The following is a 25,095-nucleotide window of genomic DNA, read 5'->3' as shown; positions in this document are numbered from 1 at the left end:
TTCTTTCTTGTCTTTTATTATAGTTATTTTTATCAAATCTGATAAGCTCATACAAGTTGTTTGCTTTCTACATACAGGGTTTCCTTTACCTGGAAAGTCATGAAAAATCATGGAAAGTCATGAATTTCAGTATTGAGCAAAATTTGTCATGAAATGTAATGTTTTTGCTATTTTTTTTGAAAAAATCATGGAAAGTCATGGATATAGGTCTCCCAGTGTTGCAAGTGCTGCTCCAATTGCGCCGATCCGTGCCAATTGTGAAAACCTGCGCCTACATGCTCCAAATTGAAGTAGTAGGCTTAAATTGCGCCGCTCTGTGCCGAAAGGGATATTTTCCCCTGGGTATCGCCAAGTCACAATTTTGCGGCAACCCAGCTACTGCCATGTGGGGGGTTGCTCTGGATTCAGTGGGAAGAATTCTTGCACTCTCATGTGCAACTCTGCTTCATTTTTCAAGATATTCTCAATTTCAGATTTCATTTTTCACTCTCTGAATTGGAACCGAGACTTCCCACGAGTTTTCGGGGACCAGCTAAACATTGCCAAATTTTAATAGCAAAAGAAAATTTTACTTCTCTTGTTAATTTCATCGTTATTGAAGTGCTATCGTCTTCGTCAATGGCAAGCTAATGGCCTTCTTGCTCAATTCTATTTATAGAATAGTACCCATGATCTTGGAATTAACTTGGGGACCATTCACTAAGTACACGTTTTCATGTTGTTCCTCAGAGCAGTCAAGAATCACAAAGCTTCAAAACCTCAAAATTTCCATCTCCCTTTTATTCATTTAATTAATAAAGATAGAATTAATTGAGTTTCTAAAACGTAAATTTTTATCTCAGGGACCATCCACTAATTGCAAATTGTTTGTAAACATTTTTTTTATACTTTATTACTTTTCTTTTACTAATATTTTTTTTTACTTATTGCATTTTTTTTATTGTGTTATTATATTACTTTCAAAATTTTCAGTGCTCTTATTTTGTTTTAGGAAAAACTTAATAATATTTAGAGGCAAGATTTTAAATAAGTATGAAGAGAGGGGCTTTCAGAATTTTTGAAGCAGCAAATAAATCTTAAGTTTTTCAGATTTGTCATTCAAAAATACTTTAATTCATCTCATAAAGATTTGATTTAAAACAATTGATATAAAATTTTTTAATTATTATAGATTTGTTAAATATTATGAGTGTGGGGACAATATAATAATTTACTCCTGACAAAATTTTTTTAGCTTCAATACTCATTGTATTTGCATTTTAAAATTATTTAATTTTTTTAATTATTTCAATTATGGAATACATATACATATTTTTATACATACTTTACATATTTTTATAAATTCGGTATGATCAATATTAATCTTGTTAATGTTTTGTTGAATATACTACTATAAATAACATTTATTTAAATTTTAAGAAAAATATACTCAATAACCTTTAATAGTTAAATTAATTAGAGTTTTAAATTACTTTTTACAGAATTAAACAAAGTAATTATTAATTTAAAAAATAGTATGAGCCACTCTATATTGAATTTATTTAAATTGCTTTTGCCAAAAGCTCATTTTTAAGAAATATTTCGGCTATATTAAATAAATTTTTAGGTCTTTTCCAAACTGAGACACCATTGATTCACTTGTTGTATGATGAAATGGTGTCTTTAGTTTAAACATTGTTAGGGCGTTTTTTAAAGAGTTCTGCTTTTCTTAGATTGACAGGAAAGCACTTAAAATATTTGTAGGTAGAAAATGCAGAAATTTGGCAAAATTCAAATTTAATAGATGTTGCACTAGATACCACAAATGCAATGACATCCTTATCTTCTTCTGCAAAAAAAAAAAAAAAAAAAAAAATTCTATGTCCTAATAATTCTATTCCTCTTATCTGAGGCTAAGTCGAGGATAGCAGAATATTTAACAGTATTGGAAGATACCAAAAAGAAACTTAATTTGTTTATGCAAGGACCTTCAAAAAATTGTAAAAAATAAGATATGTTATTAATGAACAAAAAACTCTTGTTATTAAATTCTTGTTTTAATGTTTTTTTATTAAATATGCTCCAAATTTTGTTTTGCTGCTCCAAATTTCTTTTTCTTGCTCCAATTAATCTAATTTCATCCTGTTCCAAATATCTGAATTCCTAACAAAATCACCACTCAGGCATATTTTATTAGAATATAAAGTTATTTTATCATGTTCTTTAAAAATTATGGTGTTCTTTCAGAAAATGAGAAAAAAAAACATCATTTCTAGAGGGATATCTTTTAAACTCTTCTGTGATTTAAGAATTTTTATTATTTATTTTTTTAAAAACTTTATTAATTTAAAATTCTAGTTGAAGCAACATTGGCGAATTTTTTTTATTTCGAAATGAGAACAGAAAAATCAGGAGTATTTCTTTCCTTTCAAATGAGCAAGAAAAGTTTCTTTAGAATATTATTCTACAGAAAAATAAAATTATTTGCTTTTGTATTTTTTTTCAGCTATTTTATTGTTTCAACTCTTTTTTTTACTCTGTTTTTTAAATTTAAAATCTAAATATGAAGATGCAGAGTATAGCAGTTTTGGTTATACCTATAATTTCAATTAATGTTATTATGATGCTTTTTTTAATTTATTGTTGCATTTTTGTCCGAGAAAATAGTAACTTTGTTAAGTCATGAAAAACTCTTGGAAATAGTCATGAAAAGTCATGAATTTGAAAATCTAAAATGTAGCAGATACCCTATAGTGGTCAAAGTATCTCTATGCATGTTTTCTGACTGTTCTAGTTTTGCTATTAAATTATTTCATGGGGCCGGGATAGCCTGGTTGGCAGGGCGTTTGACTCAAGTTCATGAGAACAAGAGTTCAAATCCAGTTGGTCAAAAACTTCCCATGTAGTAAATGGTGACTGGTGCACGTTAAATCTTTTGGGTCACAAAGTCCCCTGTGTTCTTGTAACAAATTATACCTCTAGGGTACTGAATTGGATATAGATCGTTCTCTGATTCAGGTCAAAATTACGATCTGTTAGTGAATAAATGTATTTATAAATGGTTCCACCCCATAAACGGGTGTGACAGAAATTGAATTCTTGGCCATGGATGGCGCCACTGAAAAACAAGAACACTCACACTTCTTGCTTTAATGGCCTATGACAACAACACTATTTGATTTTGTTGATTTCTCTTGATTTAATCAATAATTTTTCCAGATTTTGTATGTTCTTGAAAATTTCCTAAATTTAAGAAAGTTTCTAGAAAAAAATCTCTATCAAAATATTTTTTTACCTGGTTTATTGCTGGGTTGACTGTTTAAATAAGTATACTACTAAATATTGAAAGTAATTTGTTTAAAGCTATTTTTTTTTCTTAGTTTAGACCTCTGTTTAAAAATTTATTAAAGAATGTATCAAAATTTTATTAAAATGATTTAATTGTCTACTACTATTCAAATTTATGAATTCAATAACATTATAAAAACATTTTATATTAAAGTCCATTCATTTCAATCGAAAAAGGAAAATATTGCCAACAATTTAAATTTGCAGATTAGATTAGTCTAATAGGGTTATTGTAATTCATTGGTTATGAAAATCCCAACAATTATGTATATGAAATGTTCTATATATTACATACGTGTTGTGGGAAATTTTCTTTTGCGAAAGTTTCATATTTGCTACTGGCTTTAATATTTTTTCTGTTGATATTTCTGCTGGAGGTTTTTATTATTTAAGTTGACTATTCTGCAATTGTAAGGAAATGTTAAAATATTTATCATAATTCGTTAATTCTTAATCAAGGTTTAAATTTTTTTGTTAACTAAATTTTTAATACTTTTTAAACTCTATAGACACGAGTGATTTCGCTTATACGTCATAGCGCTTTAAATTTTTCAAAAATCATTCATAGCTGGTATGCAAAAAATAAACTAAATGCATCCCCTAGGGCACGTAATTTTTCAGCAGAAAGAAATTACAAAAATTTTAATCAACCTTTAAATACGTATATGAAAAGAAATTCGTTTTCTTTATGATTCTTAAAACAGGTGTTTCATAAACCCTAATTAAAAGCATTAATAGCTCAAATATAGCTTTTTTTGATATAAAATTAATTGTTTTGTTGAATAACATAATTATGAATCTGCACAATAAGGAAGAGAATTCAATATGCACAATTCAAGAGTGAACAAACAATACAAGAGAATTCAATATGCACAATAAAGAAGAAAATTAGGATCCAGAAATTTGGGTTCTAAGACTAGCAAAGTCAATCAGAATCACGGAATATAAAATAAGCTGATATTATAAAAATGTAGTTATTTTTTTTCTCTTAAAAAAAAAAACCAAAAAAAAAAAAGAAAAACCGAAGAATTGATTATGTGGTGTATTTTTTCAAAATAGTATTTCTTTAAAAAAAAAAGATTTTTTACTATGATAATTTTTTATGGTGGTAAAGAGTACTTCTATACTCTTTACTACTTTAAATTTTTATTTTTCTTTTTTCGTACTAATGGGATGAAAGAACATAGAAAAAATATGTATTGGTGATATTTTAATTAACTTCTGCACAGTTAAATTAAAAAAATAAAATTATCGTTTATCAGTGTTTTTTTATTTCAATATGTAAGTAGTTGTTAATGTTTACAAATGGGATGTTTTTAAAGAATACATACTTTTGTAGTTTTCAAGTAAAAAAAGTTTTTTTTTTTGGTTAAAGTTTTTTTCTTTAAAATTTTTAAGCAAGAAAGTTTGATTTGTCATTTTTTTTTTTAATTTGGAGTTCAGTTTTTTTTTTTTTTTTTTAGTTTTTAAACACTTTTTTTGGGGGGTTATTAAAAATGGGGTTTTTATGTCTACCATTCTATGCTATATATATCATTAAATTAGTATATATCTCAGTATTTAGTTTAAGATTACACACAAATGTTTTTTATTCAAGAGACAAAGATAAACACAACCTGATGCAATGAACCAAAGTAATCGGAGGTGTGTGTAAAGCTCATACAAAAATACTTCTGAACTTTTTACCTGTTGTCCTATATTCTTTCATTTTTGATGTTTTTAAATGATGTAAATGACCTACAGGAATTTATATCTATTTATTAACCAGTTCCCCAAGGTGGTGGCAATCGAACTCCCATCATGCACTTCTTTTCACAGTCCTCAGATGTTCTGCAACAGATAAGTGGGCATGGGCAATCCCCATTCCATCTGCAACTGTTGTCATCCCTTTTTGTTCTTCTCTTTGGAGGCTCGCTTATGATTTGGTACAGGAATAATTCTAAATCCCATGGTGTAGTTGCAGGCACATCTCCTATGTGGTTATCGAAAATATTTTGACCAGTAGTTACTTCAGATGTCGTAGTCTCTGTCTCGGTTTCAGTTGTTACTGAAGTCGTAGTCTCCGCATCAATTGTTGTTGGTTTTTTAGTCTTTGGTGGAAGTTGCCAGAATTCATTTTCGTTTTCACAGGCGCGGACTGGTGGATTAACTCGAGGGCAACTCAAACCTAGGAAGTGAAGCAAAATATAATTAGATATTAAATCTGTAGTTATTTGTGGAAGTATATGTTAGTTATTAATCTATATTCACCGATTCGAATCACTTTGACGATTCGTTTTGCCGAGATGCCAACTTGCTCCGGACAGCGAATAAATATTTCGACTGGTAGGCTATTTTATTTTAAAACCGTCGTTGAACAGTCGACCCAATTTTATGGGTTTACGACTACTTATGTTAAACTCCGTAGCCTTGTAATTTCGAACCCAATCCAGAAGACAAGGGAACTCCTGGATCGAGTATTGGGAGATATTTGCCTTCGTGGAGGTCTTTTTGATGGAGCTAACCTGCATTTGCGTTACATGAAGAGGAAGATCACGAGAACCTCCCACGGTTAGCCTGACGCAAGGGGAGTCTAATCCATGATCCGTTTACCACTGAGGATATTGCACGCCACCACTGTGGTCGGTGCAAGCCGGATGCGGAATTCTTATCGACTGGGATTCGAACCCGGTTCGCCTCATTGGAAGGCGAACGCTCTATCCTCTGAGCTATTGCGGCTCTGGTAGGTTATTAATTGTGATTCTTGGTTTAATAAATTCAATTTAAAAGGTTTTTAACCACCACTATTTCTAAATAACTCGAAGGCTTTTATAATTCACCACTTTGTTACCGATAAATCATGCTAAACTTTTTAAAAAGTAAGTAAAATTAGTTCAAAAATTGTAAATTTTAGTTTGTAGTTATTTACTGTGTTTTAAATTATTTTGCTGTGTCCGGAGCAGCCTGCATCTCTGGTTTTGTCAAACTCTAGCTGAGGCCTAGGGGACGTTTGCAATTTCTAGTTTATGGCCATTCTGAACCTGCATTGTAGTAAAAAAAAAAAAAAAAGGAAACGAAAATTTACTACCATTAATATATTTTTTTAAACCCTGTGAGAATCCTTTTAAAATTTAATTTATAAGCGCTTATCCCTATATGCCTCCACGTTGGTGAGTTTCGCCTCGTCTCATCTGTTAGGAAAATCCCGGACTCGATAACAAAGTAACACTTTGTCTTTAGGATTGGTTTTCATCTAAATTCCCTGTGTAATTTTTTAAAATTTTTTTTTTTATGGAGGGGAAATACAGGATGTGGACGAAATAATGGAAACACTTCTATACTAATAAATTTCTTCATCTTTTTCAGGAAATACTTTAGGAAACATTTTATAACTTCAGAAATGTTTAGATCATACAATTTCTCATACATATCAATGAAGTGTAAAGCTTTTACAGGTTTGAGGGATCGACAATAAATTTCCAAATTGAAAATAATATTTTTTAACACCCTATGCCAAAAAATGTAGCAATAATTATTTTTATTTACTGTAATAATATTGAATAACAAATGATAATACCTTAAAATAAACGTTCATACACCCAAAATGCGATTATATAAGGTAAGAAAACATGCGAAAGAAAAAATAGTTTTATGGGGGATGTTTTTTTTTAATAAATCGTGTTTAATAGCACAAAATGAAATTTGTGAAAAACCCCTTATCAATTAGAGCCCCCCCCCCCCCTTTATTTTGTTAAGGTATGAAAACTACTTAGAAAATTGCTTGAAACATTTAATATCTTTTAGACATTCGAATCGGACTTTTTTTATTAGTTGTCAAATACGATTCACTGCAAAATTCAGAAGAAAAAATTTTTAATTTTTTCCGCGCTTGCGCAGTGTAATAGAACTACTTTAATTACTCATATCTTGCGCAGTTTTAAGCAAAATTTTCTCAAATTTAAAGAAATAATTTTGTAGTTAATTTTAAATTGCTCCACGAATTTTGTTTAATTTTATTGGGTATTTTTAAAATTACTGCAAAAAAATCGCAAGACAAAAAAAATTTGTATTTTGTAAAGAGATGAATAAATCCATGAATATTTAAGGCAGGTTTACTAAATTTCGTGCAATTATCGCATATACAAAACAAAAAATAGTTTAAATAACAAATGTATTGCTGCATTTTTTTGGCACAGGGTGTTCAAAAACACTATTTTCCGTTTGTAATTTATTGTCGGTCCCCCAAACCTCTAAAAGTTTTAAACTTCATTGATAAGTATGAGAAATCGCATAACCTAAACACTTCTAAATTTATAAAACGATTTTCTTGCATATATTTTTGAGAAAGATCAAAAAATGTGTCAGAATAGAAGTGCTTCCATTATTTTGTCCAACCTGTTGCACAATTAAAGAATTGATCACCAATTCCATTAACATTTGAATGAGAAAAGGTGAAAAGGTTTCTTTTCAAAAGAATTGCCTGTCTGACTATGTGAAGGCGTTTCCTTCGAATTTCCAACGTGACATTCTAAGTGTTTTAGTCATTATTCCACTTGTGGTTTTAGAATATATGTTTTTCTTTCTTAAATTATCTTTTAGAGTTAAAAGAAAGGGACAGGATTTCCTTCGCCTAGGAAATATTAACATCCTTTCCAATAGACATGTCACGCTTTATCTACTTGTCAAATTATACAAACAGTGATGAGATATATATTTTTTTCTTAATATCTATTGTTGATATAAAAATTTTCAGAATTATTTTCGTCCTTCACTACATTAAAAAAAATTTAGGCATTGTTTTGCGCATGGTTGTATTAACAAGGCTAAAAGCTTGCATAGTTCACTTTCCTAGCTGCCTAATTTATCTTATATAGATAGGTTTGAATTTACAAAAAAAGAGAAAAAAATTCGCAATGACCGTATAAATTGGCACCTATGCATTGTTAATACAGAATAGGATCAGGGTGAAAGCATCGTATAAAAAAATTAAAATACGTTAGCAGATTTAATTTAAACTGTCAAACAATCAATATACTATTTGCGGCCATTAATACAGACTTACAAAATATTATATAGAGTGGTAGACGTATAATAATTAAAGCTTTCAGAATTTTAGGTAATTTTGCCAAAACTTTAAAAGCCTCACCACGAAAGAACTAGAACAAAGTAACGATGGACATGAACTTTTAAATCTTTTATATGTAGAGGTATGGAAGAAAAGTTCTAGTGAATAAAAAATAGTACATTTAAAACAGAAACATAGCTACCACTTAAATAAGTTATAAAAAAAATCGTAATAAGTTAGCAGCTTTGTTAGTGAAATTAAATATTATTATTTATATTGTTAAAATGAAGTGGTAGATAAAATATCTCAAATCAAAAATAAACAAAAGATATCATAACCGGTATATCACTGTTTTAATTTAATGCAAGGCTTTGACTTCTGTATGATTTCAATGATTGTTATGTTCAATGTAAATAAAAGGTTTATATATATATAAAGAATGATCAGCCTTCTAAACAAAATGCACAATTTTGATGTCGGAAAAAAAAAATAATAAATGCACCCGTCCTCCTTTGAAACTAACCCGTAGCTTCTAAATAAATAAAAATATATTTTTCTCTTATTTACTACAAACATATATGTAAATTGCACAATGAATTAGTAGTTACTAGGATTACATTATACAGTAATAATAAAAGAAATACTAGGTTACTAATAGTAACCTAGTATTTCTTTTATGAAATAATTTAAATGACAAAGGTCAAGTTATCTGGAATGTCAATTTATCCGAGGGTACCGCGTTTTTTGAGTTTGAAATTTAAAATGTATCACGAACATTAACGGGAAAATGGCCGTCCGCGCGGACGTCGGATTCGAGAAATTCGTTGTCCGCGAGGAATTTTTGACCGCCGAGGACGGGCGGGTTTTCGAGCCCTGGAACCATCAACCTTGAAAACACCGCAAGAACTTTAAGAGCACGCTAGTGCATTATTATTAACCATTGACTAATCATAGCCCGCATAAAAATGATGTACACATTTCCCTTTGAATTGTTGCTATTTTCAATTTACTTGGAAGATTTCATTTTTTATATTTAAAGTGGCTGTAAAATTTATTATTTGATAACTTCTGCGGCTGTTCAAATATTTCGTCATCACCTTAGGGAGTTGGGTTATTGTTATTTAGAAAAAAGTGCAGAGGTAAGAACGATGCGTAAGATAAACTTTTTTACAGCAAAAAGATGTAACAAAAAGTTTGTTGAAAAATGTTAAACTTGGAAATTTTTATATTTGTAATTAAAGTTACATTTGGGGAATTGAAAATTTTTAAAAATTTAAAACTTATTAAGATACTTTCAAGAACAAGCACGACAAGTCGAAAATTATATTCTCCTGCCAAACATGTTTCGACGGATTACTTAAAAAAATAGTTTACACTCGTGTATATATATTTTAACGAAATTATTATGCTGGACGTTAAGGATTAACCACAACAGTCTTTATGCACTTAAGAAATATTGAAAAATTAAGGTAATTTTAGTGTCTTATGCAAGCATTGCCCATACCTTCCCGTCCCTTTGTAAACAACAATAAGCAAATTAGAATATGTATTTGAACTGCCATAAAGTAAATAATTAGTTAGATTTTGTTCACAACGCAGGATATTCATCTTCAAAATAGTTTAATTTTGAAGATGATCAAGAAATTGAAACAGCAAGAAATTGTGCTCACGACGAATTGTGCTCGCGATGTGTTCCCAACACGAACGCCCATGATGAATTGTTAGTGAGACGACTTGTGCCCACGATGAATTGTTCTCGCGACTCCATATTATCGTATACAGATTCACAAACCCATCATCGTCTAGGTGCTTTCGTAATATGTATTTAAACGGCCATAAATTAAATAATTGGTTAGACTTTGTACACAATGCAAGATATTCGTCTCTAATTAGTTAGACTTTGTACACAATGCAAGATATTTGTCTCTAATTAGTTAGACTTTGTACACAATGCAAGATGTTCGTCTCTAATTAGTTAGACTTTGTACACAAGGCAAGACATTTGTCTCTAATTAGTTAGACTTTGTACACAAACACAATGCAAGACATTCGTCTCTAATTAGTTAGACTTTGTACACAATGCAAGATGTTCGTCTCTAATTAGTTAGACTTTGCACACAATGCAAGATGTTCGTCTCTAATTAGTTAGACTTTGTACACAATGCAAGATATTCGTCTCAAAACAGATTAATTTCACCGAAACGGCAAAAAATTGTGCTCACGACAAATTGTCTCTGTGATGAATTGGACCTGCGATGAATTGTGTCCATGACGAATAGTCCTCGCGACACCATATTATTGTATGCGGAACTGTTCTGCGTTTGTGAATAACTGAAATTATGAAATATTTGTGCAATCATGGTTTTCCTCAAATAAAAAAAAAAGAAGAAAGCTGTTTTAAAAGAAAAATCTACTAACTAGGTTAGTTTGGTTTTTAATTAAACGTAGCGGTCGTAAAAATTAATTGAAATTTAAAACATCAGCTTTTTTTTCCTTCCAATGCCCACCTATGTTAACATCCGCCAATTCAGGCATTTATAGGGCGATTTTGTTGACCTCTTTTTCAGGGGCACCCTATTAGGTGGGCCAACCTCCCACAGTGAGGACAGATAGATCAGAGAAGGAAAGAGCATCCATACCTTGCCCGGGATTCGTGCCCAGAACCTCTCTGATGCAAGGAAAGTTCCCTGCCCCCTACACAGACCGGTCGGCTAAACATAGAACTAAGAACGAAATATCGGGAAAAAAAATTAGCTTACTAATTAAGTTAGTATTTCTGGATACTATTGTACTTTACTGTAGTTTAAATTGATCAATCTATCAACTTTCTAGAACTTAATTGAAACAAGCACTCAATATTGACAGAACTTGAAGAAATATTAATAATTATAAAAATTGTTTTAAATTAAAAGCGGTATGACGTAAAAAATTAAATTGCAAATTATTATCTTTTTTAACATTGACAATTCAAATTTATATTATTAGTTCTACGGGAAAATTGTGTCCACCATTGAACACAAAAAATGCCTTTATATATTAAAAGGAAAAAAAAAGTGGTTTTACCTTTAAATGTATGTATCTGATATACCGCTTAGTTCTGTCGGAATCTTTCATTACAAGTTTGATTATGTATGCACTTGCGTTGTATATGCTGTCTCTTAAAGCCAGAAAATGACTATGTACTTAGAGAAATTCGTGTACATTTAAAAAATAAATAAATAAAAACGGACCACTGTAAATAACTTTTAAACTAATGATCGAGAGGGTATCTCAAATACGATATTTTAAGTTACAAAATCCAACACAATAACGAATTTTCTCTGAATAATTATACATATTTTTCGACAGATTCGGATTTCTAAAACCCAAAAAAAAGGGGTTGCCGTAATCTTGGAATTATAGTCCCAATAGTTTGGTCAGGTGATCGCTCCAAAATTTGGTACCCTTTATGCTAATTTTACTTTTTGCGTATTTCGCTTTTGCTCTTAAGCGAATTGAAAACTTTAGCACACAATTATAAAATTCGATTATCGAAAGATAATTCCATGCAAAATTAACTTTAAGTAAATATATATATATATATATATATATATATATATATATATATATATATTATTTAAGAATGATTCTGAAAATTTTTGAACTGTCAAGCGTAAATTGTTTTACATAAGAATGTAATTTCATATGGCAAAATCCATATTTGAGCAAATTGGTCGAATAGTTCATAGAAATCGATTTTGAAGTATCTGACTTTTTTTAATTTCCAATTACTGGGAGTCATCCCTGAGGATAATCCGAAGACACGCCCTCACAATTTTGATCCTTTGCAGAGGAGATTTCATTTGTGAAGATTTCATTCAGTTCCTAAATTTAGACTTAGGTCTGAAGGTCGATTAAGCAGTCGAACACTCGACTGTTTAATAAATTTATTGAGCCAAAATTAAATATTAAAACGTAATGTTTTACTATAAAGAATCAGGGCTTGAGTGTGCTTAAAAATTTTTGAAAGTGATATTAAAAATTAAACAATAAAAATGCATTTTTATAAATTCGTGTCCATCACGACGCTTAAATTTTCCAAAAAAACATATCTAGTCATAGTTTTTTTTTATTAATTTGGAAACTAATAAAAATAAATTATTAAATTTTTTATTAAAATTTAATCAACACTTTAAAATTTTTTAGGATCTAGCCCTGGTGAAAAGTGAAAAAGTTATTGCTCTGGTTTTGTTTCTAATTTAAACCACACTAATGTAGACCAAATACATTGCAAACACAATGAAACGGATACGCATGGTAGGTCTGTTTTAAAAACGAGAAAATGTTTTAAGAATTAAAATTATCATTTTTTTAATTATAATTATTTTAAAGATAATTTTTCTTTCAGTATATTGAATTGTAAACCGTACTTTTAAAGTGTTGTATGTAAATAAAGTATTGATTAATTTACTGCGAAAAGTGTCATCTCTCCAAAACACAAAAGCAAGCGCGGATGTAATCATATTCGCGTGCAGATGACGCATTGCCCAAATTTTGAAAACACATGCTAAGTTCTATTTCGAAAGTAGAGTGTACGAAAATGTGGATTCATTTCCTGTTCTTTATTCATAATTGTGCTATATTTGAACAATTTCTACCGAAATTCGTCACAGAAAAGAAATGACATTTATGATGTATTTTACTCTGAAAACTATTCATAATCAAGAGAAATTGTATTTTCGATTCGTGTCATGATGTTATAAATATTTATGAGATAAAATTTTATATTTAGTTTTACAACTTATATTTTTACAGAGAGCGAAGTTGGTTCCAGTACTGGTGATGAATGAAAAAAAAATAATAATAATAATCTGTGTAGGTGATTTTTTAACAGTTTCGTTGCAGATCACGCGATAGAGCGAGACTAATTCTTTAGAGTTAGTGTCAATAAAATTAATCAGGTGGTCGCAAGATGCAAATTATCATCCAAGTATTTTTGCAGAAAATTTGTTTTTTTATGACAATAACATATGCAGGACATTCGCCATCTCTCCAAATGCGATAAAATTCGGCGAAAAAAAATTGTGCTTTGGCGAAAGTACTGGCGAATGATTTTTACTACTAAACAGAATTTTTTTTCCCCAATGTCCACCTGTCTTAACATCCGTCAATTCAGGCATATTAGGTGGGCCAACGTCGTTCCCACAGTGAGGACAGATAGTACAGAGAACGAAAGAACATTCATGCCTTCCCCGGGATTCGAACCCAGAACCTTTCTGATGCAAGGACAGTTCCCTGCCCTTAGCTCTAGTACACAGGCCGGTAGGCAGGAGAAAAATATATATACCCCTAGATCCAGAAAAAAAAAAGTCAGACGGAGTTTTTCAAAACGAATCCTGTATTTTTTATTCGATAGCAGTAATTTCCGTTCGATACGTCGCATAACTAATCAGAATTATATTGAGACCAGATAATGTAAGCAACAAGAGAGATTATGTAAGCATGAAACAAATTACCGTAAATTACAGATTACCACGTTCATTGCCGGATCACGCGATATTACGCTTTTTTCTTAATTTGCCAAAAATTGGATGCCTGGGCCAAAGAATATATGCCGCGCAGCGATATTACGCGATGAAATTTTTTCCCTATAGTTCGTGTCTATAAAATAGACTAAGTGGTAGTAAGATGCATCCAACTATTTTTTTCCGAAAATATGTTTTTTCTCGAAAATAATGTGATAATAACGTAATATTGCATCAGGTTTATCCTTATATTACTGCTATTGTCTACGAAATTATCAAAAATTAACCTCAACCTATACTCATTTCTTTTCCTCGAAGACTACAAGACAACATCTACATTTTTCACCCTCTTTCACATTTATTGCTTTCACCTTAACTGCAAAATTTTTCTTGATTTGAATTTTCATTTTATAAAATAATAAAATTTTTAATTGAAGTTTTCTTTGGGAAAAAAACGATCTTAAGAAAATTGTTAAGATTTGCCTTAAGATCTTTGACATTCGGCTACTTTAACAGCTATTAATTTGAAGTCCTTAACGTGGGCTTAACATAATACTTATTAAAGGAACTTATTGTAAAATTTGAAAACTAAACTGGTTGCTAATATAAGATAATTTAACTTTTATATTTTCATAGATAACCACTCATCAAAAATATTGAAAAACTACCAGCACTCGGCTGGCAATTCGCTCGTTAAAAAATGAATTATTATGATCTAAGAAAAATATGAGTAGAAATAAGCAGTAGTAAACGTTAATACAAAGTAGAAAATTTTAAAAATTTGTGGAAAAGCAGTCAGAGGAGGGATGTTAAATGTGTTTAATAACTATTCTACTTTGTTTTGAAAGAACAAAATTAAATGATGAAAGTTAATTGAGTGGAAATTGGCAGAAGTAGGAAGCGTTTGACGCAGATTTGAAATAACGCTTTTCTTTTTCTCTCTGTTTCAATGTCAAACGTATGTTGACATTGACCGCACTTGCCCCCAAACATTTTCAGTTGTTAAATGTCGCGTATATAACTGTCATGAAATATACTACGTGTTGGTGTTATACCTTTCAACAACCACGGAATCTCCGTAGTCTCGGGATATTTGTTTTTCTAATGGTAACAAAGGTAATGTATTAGTCTAATAAATTAGAATAAATAAATTTCGCCCACAAGTACATAAAACTATTTTAAGGAAATACATTAAAGGTCAGATAAAGGAATGAGTAGCTGCCAACTTAAACGGCTGTTGAGAAAGATTTTTCGAGAGTGGCAGTCTTATAATACTTATGGTATTAATATTTTTCTAAAAAAGAAGCTATTTTACCGACACTCGCAAGTGTCTAAATCTCTCTTATCTAAATATGTTTGAATTATTGATTTGTCGTGGTAGATAAAACAGTTTAATATTTAAATTAAGACTTTTACGCAAATTATTCATATTTATAACGAAAACGTTCTTCACATTCACTTCCAAAACTGGATTAACTAAGCCATAAAAAATTGCTACTTTTAATATATATTTTTTTTGTTTTTAATAGTCATCGCTTTTTACATTTATAGTCACTCATGACATCCTTGGAATGGCCATGCTCTGAAGTATTGATAAAGATCCTGTGAAAATTCTGTTTGTTTTAAAAACTTTGGCTTTAATCACTGGAAATTAAATTTCACGCAAAACTCAAATGCTGAAGGATATGACTATAATATTTTATAACCGTCGTTGAACATCCAAATTCAATTTTGAGTTCAAGACGACCACTGTTCAACTACGTAACCTTGGACCCAATTCAAAAGACAATGGAAACTCTTGTATGAAGTATTGGGAGAAATTTGATTTCGTGAGGAACTTTTTGATGGAACTAACCCGCATTTGCGCTACATGGACATGAAAACCACGAAAACCTCCCCTGGTTAGCCCGTGGCAAGGGGTTTTTAACCCATGATTTGTCTATACTGAAAATATTTTACTTCAGCATTGTGGTCAGTGCGAGCTGTGTGCAGAATTCGTATCGACCAGCCATCGCTGGGATTTGATCCTGCGTCACCTCATTAGGAGGTGAGTGCTGCATACCCTGAGCCACCACGTCTCTGGTCTGAGACTTCGTGGTAACATTTTTAATGTTGAATGCTTAGGAAGGGGGCTAAAATAAGAAAATTTTATCTGCAATAAAAGGTCCAAATTTAGCAGCAAGCCGTTCAGGGTTGCCAACTGCTCCGGCTTTCGGCAAAAGTTTTTTTTTTGAAGTGGTTAAGAACTACCCTTCGGCAAGATTGCTTTCGTACATTTTATGTGGTATTGACGAAGCAAATTTGCCATTAAAAATTTCGGTAAGATAGTTCTGTACATTTTACGTTTACATGTTGACGTATATTTTAACATTCAGATTTTGGTAAAAAGCTTCTGTATATTGTACGTAATACTGAAAAATTAAATTTACCATTTTATTTCGGTAAGAATATTTTTCTATGTTTTACGTAATATTGACGAAGTAAATTTACTATTTAGACTTAGTAAAAATAGTTCTGTGTATTTTACGTAAATATTATTGACGAAGCAAATTTACCATTAACATAATATGTAAAAATAACGTATGTAAAATACATTCTTATCCAGCATAAAATTGTTGATAAAATATTTGTTTACGTATAAATTTGCTTAAATTTTGCATTTTTTGGGTATCTATTTTTGACTAGGGGGTTCATAGTTAATTCATATAGCATAACACCTGCACTCGGCAGGCAGTGGACATGTTAAGGCTTTATTACTGTCTGAAATCAGTTTCGTGAATAGACAGTTCATCAATAATGATAAAATAAAATAAAAATGGTACAAGCAGCGTTGAGGCCAACTACTTCGATTTTCGAATACTTGACTCAATAGTTCTGCAAAATATTGAGTCAAGTATTGAAGTGACAGGCCTTCCAACTACTACGCTTTCTGCGAAATATTTTATAGAGTGGTAGGCGTTTAAAAACCAAAGCTTTTAGAATTTTTGGTAATTTTACCCTGCATTTTGAAAGCCTTACCACGAAGGAGTTGGAACTAAGTGGTATTGCATCTGAACTTATAAATCATTTACATACCTGCCATTTTTCAGTTTGTTCGAAAATAGGTTGTCCAAGTGGCGGTAAAACAATTACCGAAAAACAATCTCATTAAAAAATGTATTTATATTTTGGCCTTTTTGAAATTCGCTATTGTAAATATTATTATGCTTTGATATATTTGTTGTAATTATTTATGCGTCGTGGTGAACAAACTCATTTATATTTAAGTATTATTATAATTCAATAAGTTCAATGGAATAGTTTCGCTACCACTATTAATCAGAAATTAAAATCTTCCGGGTAAAACCGGTAAAGTTGGTAGCAATGCGTTTATGTGTTATGATGTGAAAAATAAGTGTGAACAAAACAAAAAAAAAATAAATAATAGTACATTCAAAACATTCACTTAGCTACCACTAATATATATTTTTTACATTAATAGTTAAAAGTTGGCAGGCCTTATATAAGCTTGTAAAATTTTCTTATCATTTAGACTTTAAATATTACTGTTGTAGTTATACTACGTGTGAATAATTTATATTTAATGGTAGACAAAATCACTTTAAATAAAATTTACTAAACCAGGAATCCTAAACTAAAACATAAAATTTGGTAACATTAGAAAATTTTTTCTTCTTCACAAATCGAAGCTAGTTGGAATTTCTAAACTATAAAACTTGGGGAACAGATAATGAATTTACTTACCAGCTCGCGTGTTGCAACCAGGGCAGATAACTTCACCATGTACCACAAAACACCTTACTTTGAAACCCCAGTTCACGTCCTGCGCCAAAGCAGCCGTTGACATCACGAGCAAAGGTAAATAAAACCATTCCAAACTCATCTTCATATCTCTTCTATCTCTTTCTTCTCTTAACATCACGTTTCGTTTATATCCTCGAAAATGGATGATACGGATGTGTTTTACCCATCCTGTTTGCCGCCAAAAACTGGTTGGCGACTTTCTTTCATTTATTATTTGTGAAATAGCAAGGCACGGAACAAAATCACGATTATTCGTTTTTTAGTAGGAATCTTCATTTGTGTGTATATTGCGTTGCAATTGAAAAATCAATGCAAGCGACAAAAAAATTCAAAATTGAGATTTTCTTTAATACTTGGCATCTTTATATGGTTTAAGCTACGTATTGCGGAAAAAAAAAGTTTTTCAAAAATAAATTTTGTTTTATCAGTTTTTTGAAATACTATTTTAGCATTAGCAATAGAAGAAGAAAAGTTGTCAAGCCACTTTTCTCGGAATCAATCGTGAAGAACTTACTCTGTTTATTAAATTGCACTGCAGTGTAGCAGAATTGTGAAAAAAAGCATCAATGAACTAATAAATGTGACTTAATAGTATAAAAATAGCAGTAAGTCACTTTAAAATTCTTTTATTTTTTTCCATTGCCCCCCTTCATTGACGCTCGTCATTCAGGTATCAGTAGTTGTAACGACTAAAATTGCAAAAAGTGCTAACTATTAAAATTCAATATTCCACTGGGAGAAATTTTAATTAGAATCTTTTTACAGCATATTTTTTTCAATTTACGACCTAGGGTGAACTTGCTTGCCTTATTTAATAAAACTTGGCACCTGGGCCAAGCAGCGGCTCCTATCACATACATCATGAAGTATTAATACTTTGAGTTACAAACATATTGAGTTTAGCAACATTGTGGTAGCTATACAAGAGGTCAAACATAAAATATATATTAAGAGTTTTTTTTTTTTTAAAGTTCAATATTGAAAGTTCACTTTTGCTCGTTAGAATTTTGTTGATGTTGTTTCCTTCTTGTTCTAAACAATGATTGATACATTGATCGAAGATTCAATAAGATATCACTAAGATCGATGATTCACTAAGGATTCTCTAAGATTATGAACTGGATGATTACGACCTAGGGTGTAGTAAAAAATATTTATATGTGAATGATAAGAAATGTAAATCATAGTGGTAGATACAATTAAATAATTAAAGAAACAGTAAATAAATAAACAAGAGTGAATTGAGTTTTATCACTTTTTACATAAATAATCGCTTGTGTCATCCCTGAGTAAGGAAGATTTGTTGGCCACTCTTTCAGGAGCACCATATTAGGTGGGCCAAGCTCTCACAGTAAGGACAGATAGTACGGAGAATGAAAAAACATCCATACTTTATCCAGGATTCGAATCCAGGACCTTTCTGGTGTGAGGTCAGCTCTCTGACCACCACACACTCCGGTGGGCACTTAAAATTCTTTTAACTAGCAAATTTCTATTGACTAGTGACGCAGAGAGAGTCCCAAAAATTAAGCGTTTTCTCTGTTAACAAGACGTCCAATGATCTCTCAAAATTATTAAAGTGGTAAATAAACTTTTGTCATAAGATGTATTTTATGTTAAGATGGAACATTTTTGATCGCCACAATAATTCGACAACATATAAGAAAAGATGCAATGGATAGGTCAAAATTTATAGCATTTAAGTGGTTGCTAAACCAGGTGAATTTTCACTGATTTGATGATAAGTTATATACCACTACTATAACTTTGAGAGACTTTAAGACTTTTTAATGAAGATATTTAATTTATTTCGGTTTTCTTGCAATGACGTATGCTTAGGCTTTAATAAAGGTATGTTTCTGCTGAAACATCTTTCATACACTACAGATTAAATACGAATTAAGATGATTATTTTTTCAAAATACGAATTAAGATAGATTTTTTTTTCAATCTTTTTGAGCTGTGTGGATTTCATAGTAAGATTAGCATTAAAATACAAAGTTTGACTGAGACTTAAATTTCTATATAAAGAATGCAACACAAATTTAGATAAAATACTCAATTATGATAAAAATTTAACATCCTCAAAATTAACATTTAAAATCAACCTAAAATTTTAAATAGTTTATGCGTTTGATTAAATTTGTAAAAGCTTGGGGAACAATTGCCACGGGAGGCAATTAATACTCAAAACTTTATTAAACGAGAACAGAATTAGCAATTTTTTCTAAGCATATTTTTATTCAGTATACTACTAATATATCAGACGGTACGGTAGAAATTCCATCTATCTCGGTACAAGCGGCTTTAACCGATTCATCGAAGTTGAGAGGATCTGAAAACAAAAGAAAAAAATGATCACAGCTAGCTGGGTTCGGCTGGTGGAAAAAGCTTAGTCCTGGATGTTGGATTAGGCTTGGGCTTCGGAGAGGAGTGTTCACTAGTTCGGCGTTTTGAAGGAGTTCTTGCATCTCTAATATATTAGACGCTTCTTTTCTTTATTTAACAAAACTGGGCCTATCCCATACATCATGTAATTTAGATACATTGTGTTAAAAACATTTTAAGTTTAGCAACATTATGGTAGCTATTTAAATAGGTCCAGCACATTTGCTTGATAAGAAAAATGTTGAAATTATTACAACAATGAGAATATTTTAAATCAATTAGTGCATAGTAAATAATATCTAAGCATTAATTCAAATAACACATATTAACGTAGATGTGAACATTATTTGTAGGATTAATACATGAGTTAATATAATTAGTATAAACTAGTGGGCTGTGCCCCCTGCTCGCTAACGCTCGCCAATCCCCGAAAATTGCTACGCAATCTCATATGGTTTGCTTCGCAAACCAAGCTCGCTTCGCTCGCTACTAACTTAGGTGCATTGCAAATGCACTAAATTCTAAGAATTCAAGACAATCATTCAAATCCACAAAAAAGCTTTTTTTTAAAAAAAATTACATCTTTTTAGTAAATACTAAGTCATTAAAATAAATTTGAATTCAAATAAATGACATGTCAATTCAAAATGAATTCAAATAAATGACATGACACGTTAAACCTATTAGAAATGTGCTATAATATAATTCGTGATATAAATCAAAAATCGTCAAATATATAAATTCGTGAAAAAAGCGCTTTCGACAAAATACTAATATAGAGATCTATCGACAAAGACTAGTCACTTCTGCCTAGCTTAATTGTATGAGATTGCCGCAGCTGATGCTCTCTGGTTATTTCAGTTTCCGTTTTTAAAAGCGCTATATGTTGAGCCATCTCAGCTAGATTTTGCATGTGACATTCTTCGCGGCAATCATTGGTCGATTTTCTAGCGTTGCCATTCGGGGAGTTGTAATGAGGCTTTTTTTGTCACCGTGTAAGAGAAATAGTAACGTAAACAAAACAAAGCAAACGTTGCCACCGGCGAAAAAGAAATACAGCCAAAATTTGGGAGCCACGTAAGAGAATTATATATATTTGGTCGATTTTCTAGCGTTGCCATTCGGGGAGTTGTAATGAGACTTTTTTTTGTAGCCGTGTAAGAGAAATAGTAACGTAAACAAAACAAAGCAAACGGCGGAAAAGAAATACAGCCAAAATTTGGGAGCCACGTAAGAGAGTTATATATAGTATTAGATATGACATATGAGTAGTAGATAAGCAAAGTAATCATCTGAGTATTGGATCTAATAATACATGTTGACGTAATTGTAAACATAGTTTGCAGTGTTAACACATGTATAATTTTGCTATGTATTGAGAGTCTATGATTTAAAGAGTTTATAAACTGGAATAATAGAGCGGTCATTGGAATGTGGAGGAACTTCAGAGTTCAGGGGTAAAAGTCAGTTCAATTGGGGTCGAACCAAGGATCAAGGAAACATGAAGCGGGTGTGCTGACCTCTACACCACGGCAGTCTTTCCCTGCATGATGGATTGAAGAAGTGCAACAACTTCTTCATTCTGCAAAAGTTCTTGGAGTTCTTTCACAATGAGAACTAGGCGATAAGATGAGGATTTCGGTGTAGGAGCCCTAGGAGGGCGAGTAGGCTTTCTACTGGGGCGGGCTTCGCACCCAGAGAAATTCGCTGTATGTGTTTTTCCGCAATTGCAGCACTTTGGAGGTGTTTCTCTGTTCTTTAAACACTCGAAGGAGCGATGACTTTCTGCACACTTCAGGTATCTGGGAGGAGCAGGACAAGACCTTTGTGCATGGCCGCAGTCCTGACATCTGTAGCACTGCAGCGATCCCCGACCGCCGCGGAAGCGTTCCTCACTGACCGAGAAACGCTGAATCTTTCCAAAGGTGAGAACTTGAAGGTGATTGGCAGTCTCTCTAATGACTGCGAGGAAAAGTGGTAGTAGCCGATAGGCCCCGCCCTCTCTCTTCCTGAACTGAATTATTTTGATCAATTGTAAGTCCATTTTCGTTATTTCTAAGGAAATGTGATCTGGATTGAAGTCGGCTGGAAGTCCGCGAATAAGAACTTTGTAGTTTCTAACAGATGTAGCCGGAGAAGCTGGAATGGGAGGGTAGGTGGGTGAAACTATTTTGGAGTCTGCTTTAGTTTCAGTTAGTTGTAAGCTAGTGGCGGTATCTAGTGGTGAAGAAGTGCGGCTATTTGCAGACATGATTCAATTATCTTCAGTTTTTTTGACGTTAATTTGCTTTTTCGTTTTCTTTCTTTTTTTTGGAAGAGGTTCTGAGTTATTTTTGGAAATGCTTTCGGGATCAGAGGTTGGCACTTCTCTCGTGTGTTTCAAATGTTGGTTTTCATCGTTAGTTACCATGGCTGGGTCAACAGTTGTTTCAGTTTGCAATTCAGGCTTAATTGGTTCAGTCATGGGATGCGACATGAATTTAGCTGCATTCTCAAACATGTCTTTCATTTTCCTTTCCGTGGCTTTAAGCCTGCTTCGGGTTTTGTCAAATTTCGTGGTGTCAAATTCCGTGCATTCCTCATCCGTCGTTGAATCACTGAGGTATTGCCGCCCGGTGGGCGGGTGTGTAGTCGTTCCTCCACGTCTGCAGCGTCGAAATAACATTTTGAATTAAAATGAATAAATCTCAACTTAAATCTTTAAACGTTACTTAAAACTTCAAACTTAACCTCCTTTGCCACGTCCAGACCTCAAATGGTCCTAGTTTTTCCGACGCATCTTCAGTAATTCAGACAGTAGCCAATCTCGCAATATATTAAACGCAAATTTTGGAATAAATCTGAATAATTTGAAATGTAATTTATAGTAGTAGATACGATGGAATAATTAAAGAGTTTATTAAATAAATAAAAATGAATCACACAGTCAAATAATAGGTTGAATGAGAGAAACAAATTTTTTAACTTTAACGATATGGAGAACGTTTTTTCGTACATTATCAACATAAATTTTGGAAAACTCTTAAATCCACACTTTAACAAAGCAAAGCAGTTAAACTGCTTTTGAGATTTAGCGATAGCATATTCCCTAAATAAATAATATGGTTATTTGTTCTTCCCCTGCTAAAAATTAGTTGACGACTTTCATATATAGCTTCTTACTAAGAAATAAGGTGTTTGTGAGGTTGACAGATGTAAACAAATACACCGGAGATAGAAAATGAGAATATGTTTTGCACAAAAAATAACCTCATTAATAAACCTCATTTACACTTCACAAATTCAACCTCATATATAACTCAGAAATAATTTTAGTCTAGGATGGGTAAAATTAATCGCACCTCAAATATACAGAAGTGCAGAAAAAATTAACCCAAAGCAGCAACAACCTCCCTAAGCCGGTTGCTCTAAAGTTGATTTCCATTAATCTCAAAACAACCAGTGTGAATAAAACAACTTCATACACCTTGGCTATACATCTTGGGAAGTTGATCTTAAAAGGTTGTTTTTGAAATCAACTTCGAATAAGCCTCAAATCAACCTCAAAAATACCTTAAATTTCTCTAAGAGGCGTAAAGCAGTCGGGGAAAAAAGAGAAAATTACTTCCAATCGTATGTTATTTATTCTGAATTTTTGTTTGTAGGAATAGCAGAATTGTGTAAAGAATGAATAAAGTCACAGATTTCGAAAAAATTTACTTAGCTTTAACAATAAACTAAAAGTTTAAATAATACTAAATAGTTATACACTTTTCTGCTCAGTTTAAGAATTTTTAGTACATCATTGCAACTTTTTTACTATTAATAACCCTTAGAGGCAGAATTTTTATTAAACATATTTTTGATACTTTTTTCATTATTTATTTTATTAATTTAGGTCACAATAAGTTAAAAATATTGTCTATAGTATTTTAATAATTTTCGGTTCTGAAATACAGCATGAGGCTCCGGCGTCTTTTTCGGCGTTAAAGGTAAAAATCTCTCAATCATGGCTCACTTCCAAACGATAATTTTTCAAATGTCCACTTATTTGCAGTTATTTAGATCTAAGAGAAAAGATTATTCATTATAGAAATTTCTTTAATTTACAAAATTAGTTTTTGAAAAATTTTTGAGCATGAATGAATTTTTTTTCCAAGCTACTTTTTTTTGGATTTTATATTATAATTTCGGTCATCAAACAGATTTTTTTTTAAACAAAGTAACTATTAGAGTTACTAACAGAGTAATTATTAGACTGCTTTTTATAATAAAAAAATACCCCCCAAAAATTCAACTATGTTTTTCAGGTAGACAGAAGGGAAAGAAAAAAATTTTCTGAGCTAGGCGAAAAACATTGCAATTTTTTTTATTTCTTTTCAACCGTCTAAAGAATTTTTTACATCACGGAATTAAAATTTAATGGAATTATTTTATCTTTCAAAACATTTCTTTATAATTTAGCAGAAAACAAAAGATGACTGATGTTTTACAATCGGGTTACCACCCACGATCCTTAAAAAAAATTTATTACTGGTAAAAATTTTACCATTGTGCAATCAGGAATTTCCATTTTTTTATACTACTTAAAAATGTCAGCAATTTAAAATTGGACTAATTGCTCACAGATATAAAAAATTATGTGTAGTGGTTTTTCTAAATACATAAAACTATCGTTTTATATTTCTCCCTTATCAACACATTTAAGAATTTCTGAGAAAATTATGAAAATTCCCGTATAATGGATTCTAACTCATTTTAAAATAGCTGCAAGCAAATGGGCTGATAAACTAGCTAAAAAGAGAACAGAAACTTTGTTGTACAATATTTTTTTTTTTTTTTTTTGTCTTTATGATGGTTATCTTTTAAACTATAATTTTGTGCTTGTGAGCTTTATTATTTTTTTTAGCATAAGTAGCTAACATTCGAGGAGGTTGAGGCATTTTTTTAAAATTTTATATCCAGCGTTGAATTGCCAACTTAATTCTGAGTTTACGACGACCAATGTTCAACTCAGTAGCCTTGTAATTTTGAACCCAATTCAGAAAA

General features: G+C 31.3%; 1 protein-coding gene across 1 annotated transcript; it reads right to left on the bottom strand.

The window, feature by feature from the left end:
• Positions 1–4,886: 4,886 nt before the first annotated feature.
• On the bottom strand, positions 4,887–17,832 carry LOC107457264 (uncharacterized). The gene is made up of 2 exons (XM_016075390.4): positions 17,620–17,832; positions 4,887–5,494 (listed from the first exon to the last, which is right to left on the bottom strand). The coding sequence occupies exons 1-2, from the start codon at positions 17,792–17,794 to the stop codon at positions 5,088–5,090; spliced, it is 582 nt and encodes a 193-aa protein (XP_015930876.2). The 5' UTR covers positions 17,795–17,832; the 3' UTR covers positions 4,887–5,087.
• Positions 17,833–25,095: the final 7,263 nt, after the last annotated feature.

The sequence above is a fragment of the Parasteatoda tepidariorum genome, chromosome 8 (assembly GCF_982258835.1).
Source record: "Parasteatoda tepidariorum strain Cologne lab strain chromosome 8, Ptep-v5.0, whole genome shotgun sequence".
Classification (NCBI taxonomy): Eukaryota; Metazoa; Arthropoda; class Arachnida; order Araneae; family Theridiidae; genus Parasteatoda; species Parasteatoda tepidariorum.
The sequence above is the reverse complement of the archived record's forward strand: the minus strand, read 5'-3'. Positions and strand labels throughout refer to the sequence as shown.

Bases quoted from the DNA above. Each gene is read 5' to 3' on its own strand.
- LOC107457264 (XM_016075390.4), bottom strand. From the start codon at position 17,794: ATGTTAAGAGAAGAAAGAGATAGAAGAGATATGAAGATGAGTTTGGAA. The intron at 5,495-17,619 runs GTAAGTAAATTC...TTCACTTCCTAG, and splicing joins TGGTTGCAACACGCGAGCTG to GTTTGAGTTGCCCTCGAGTT.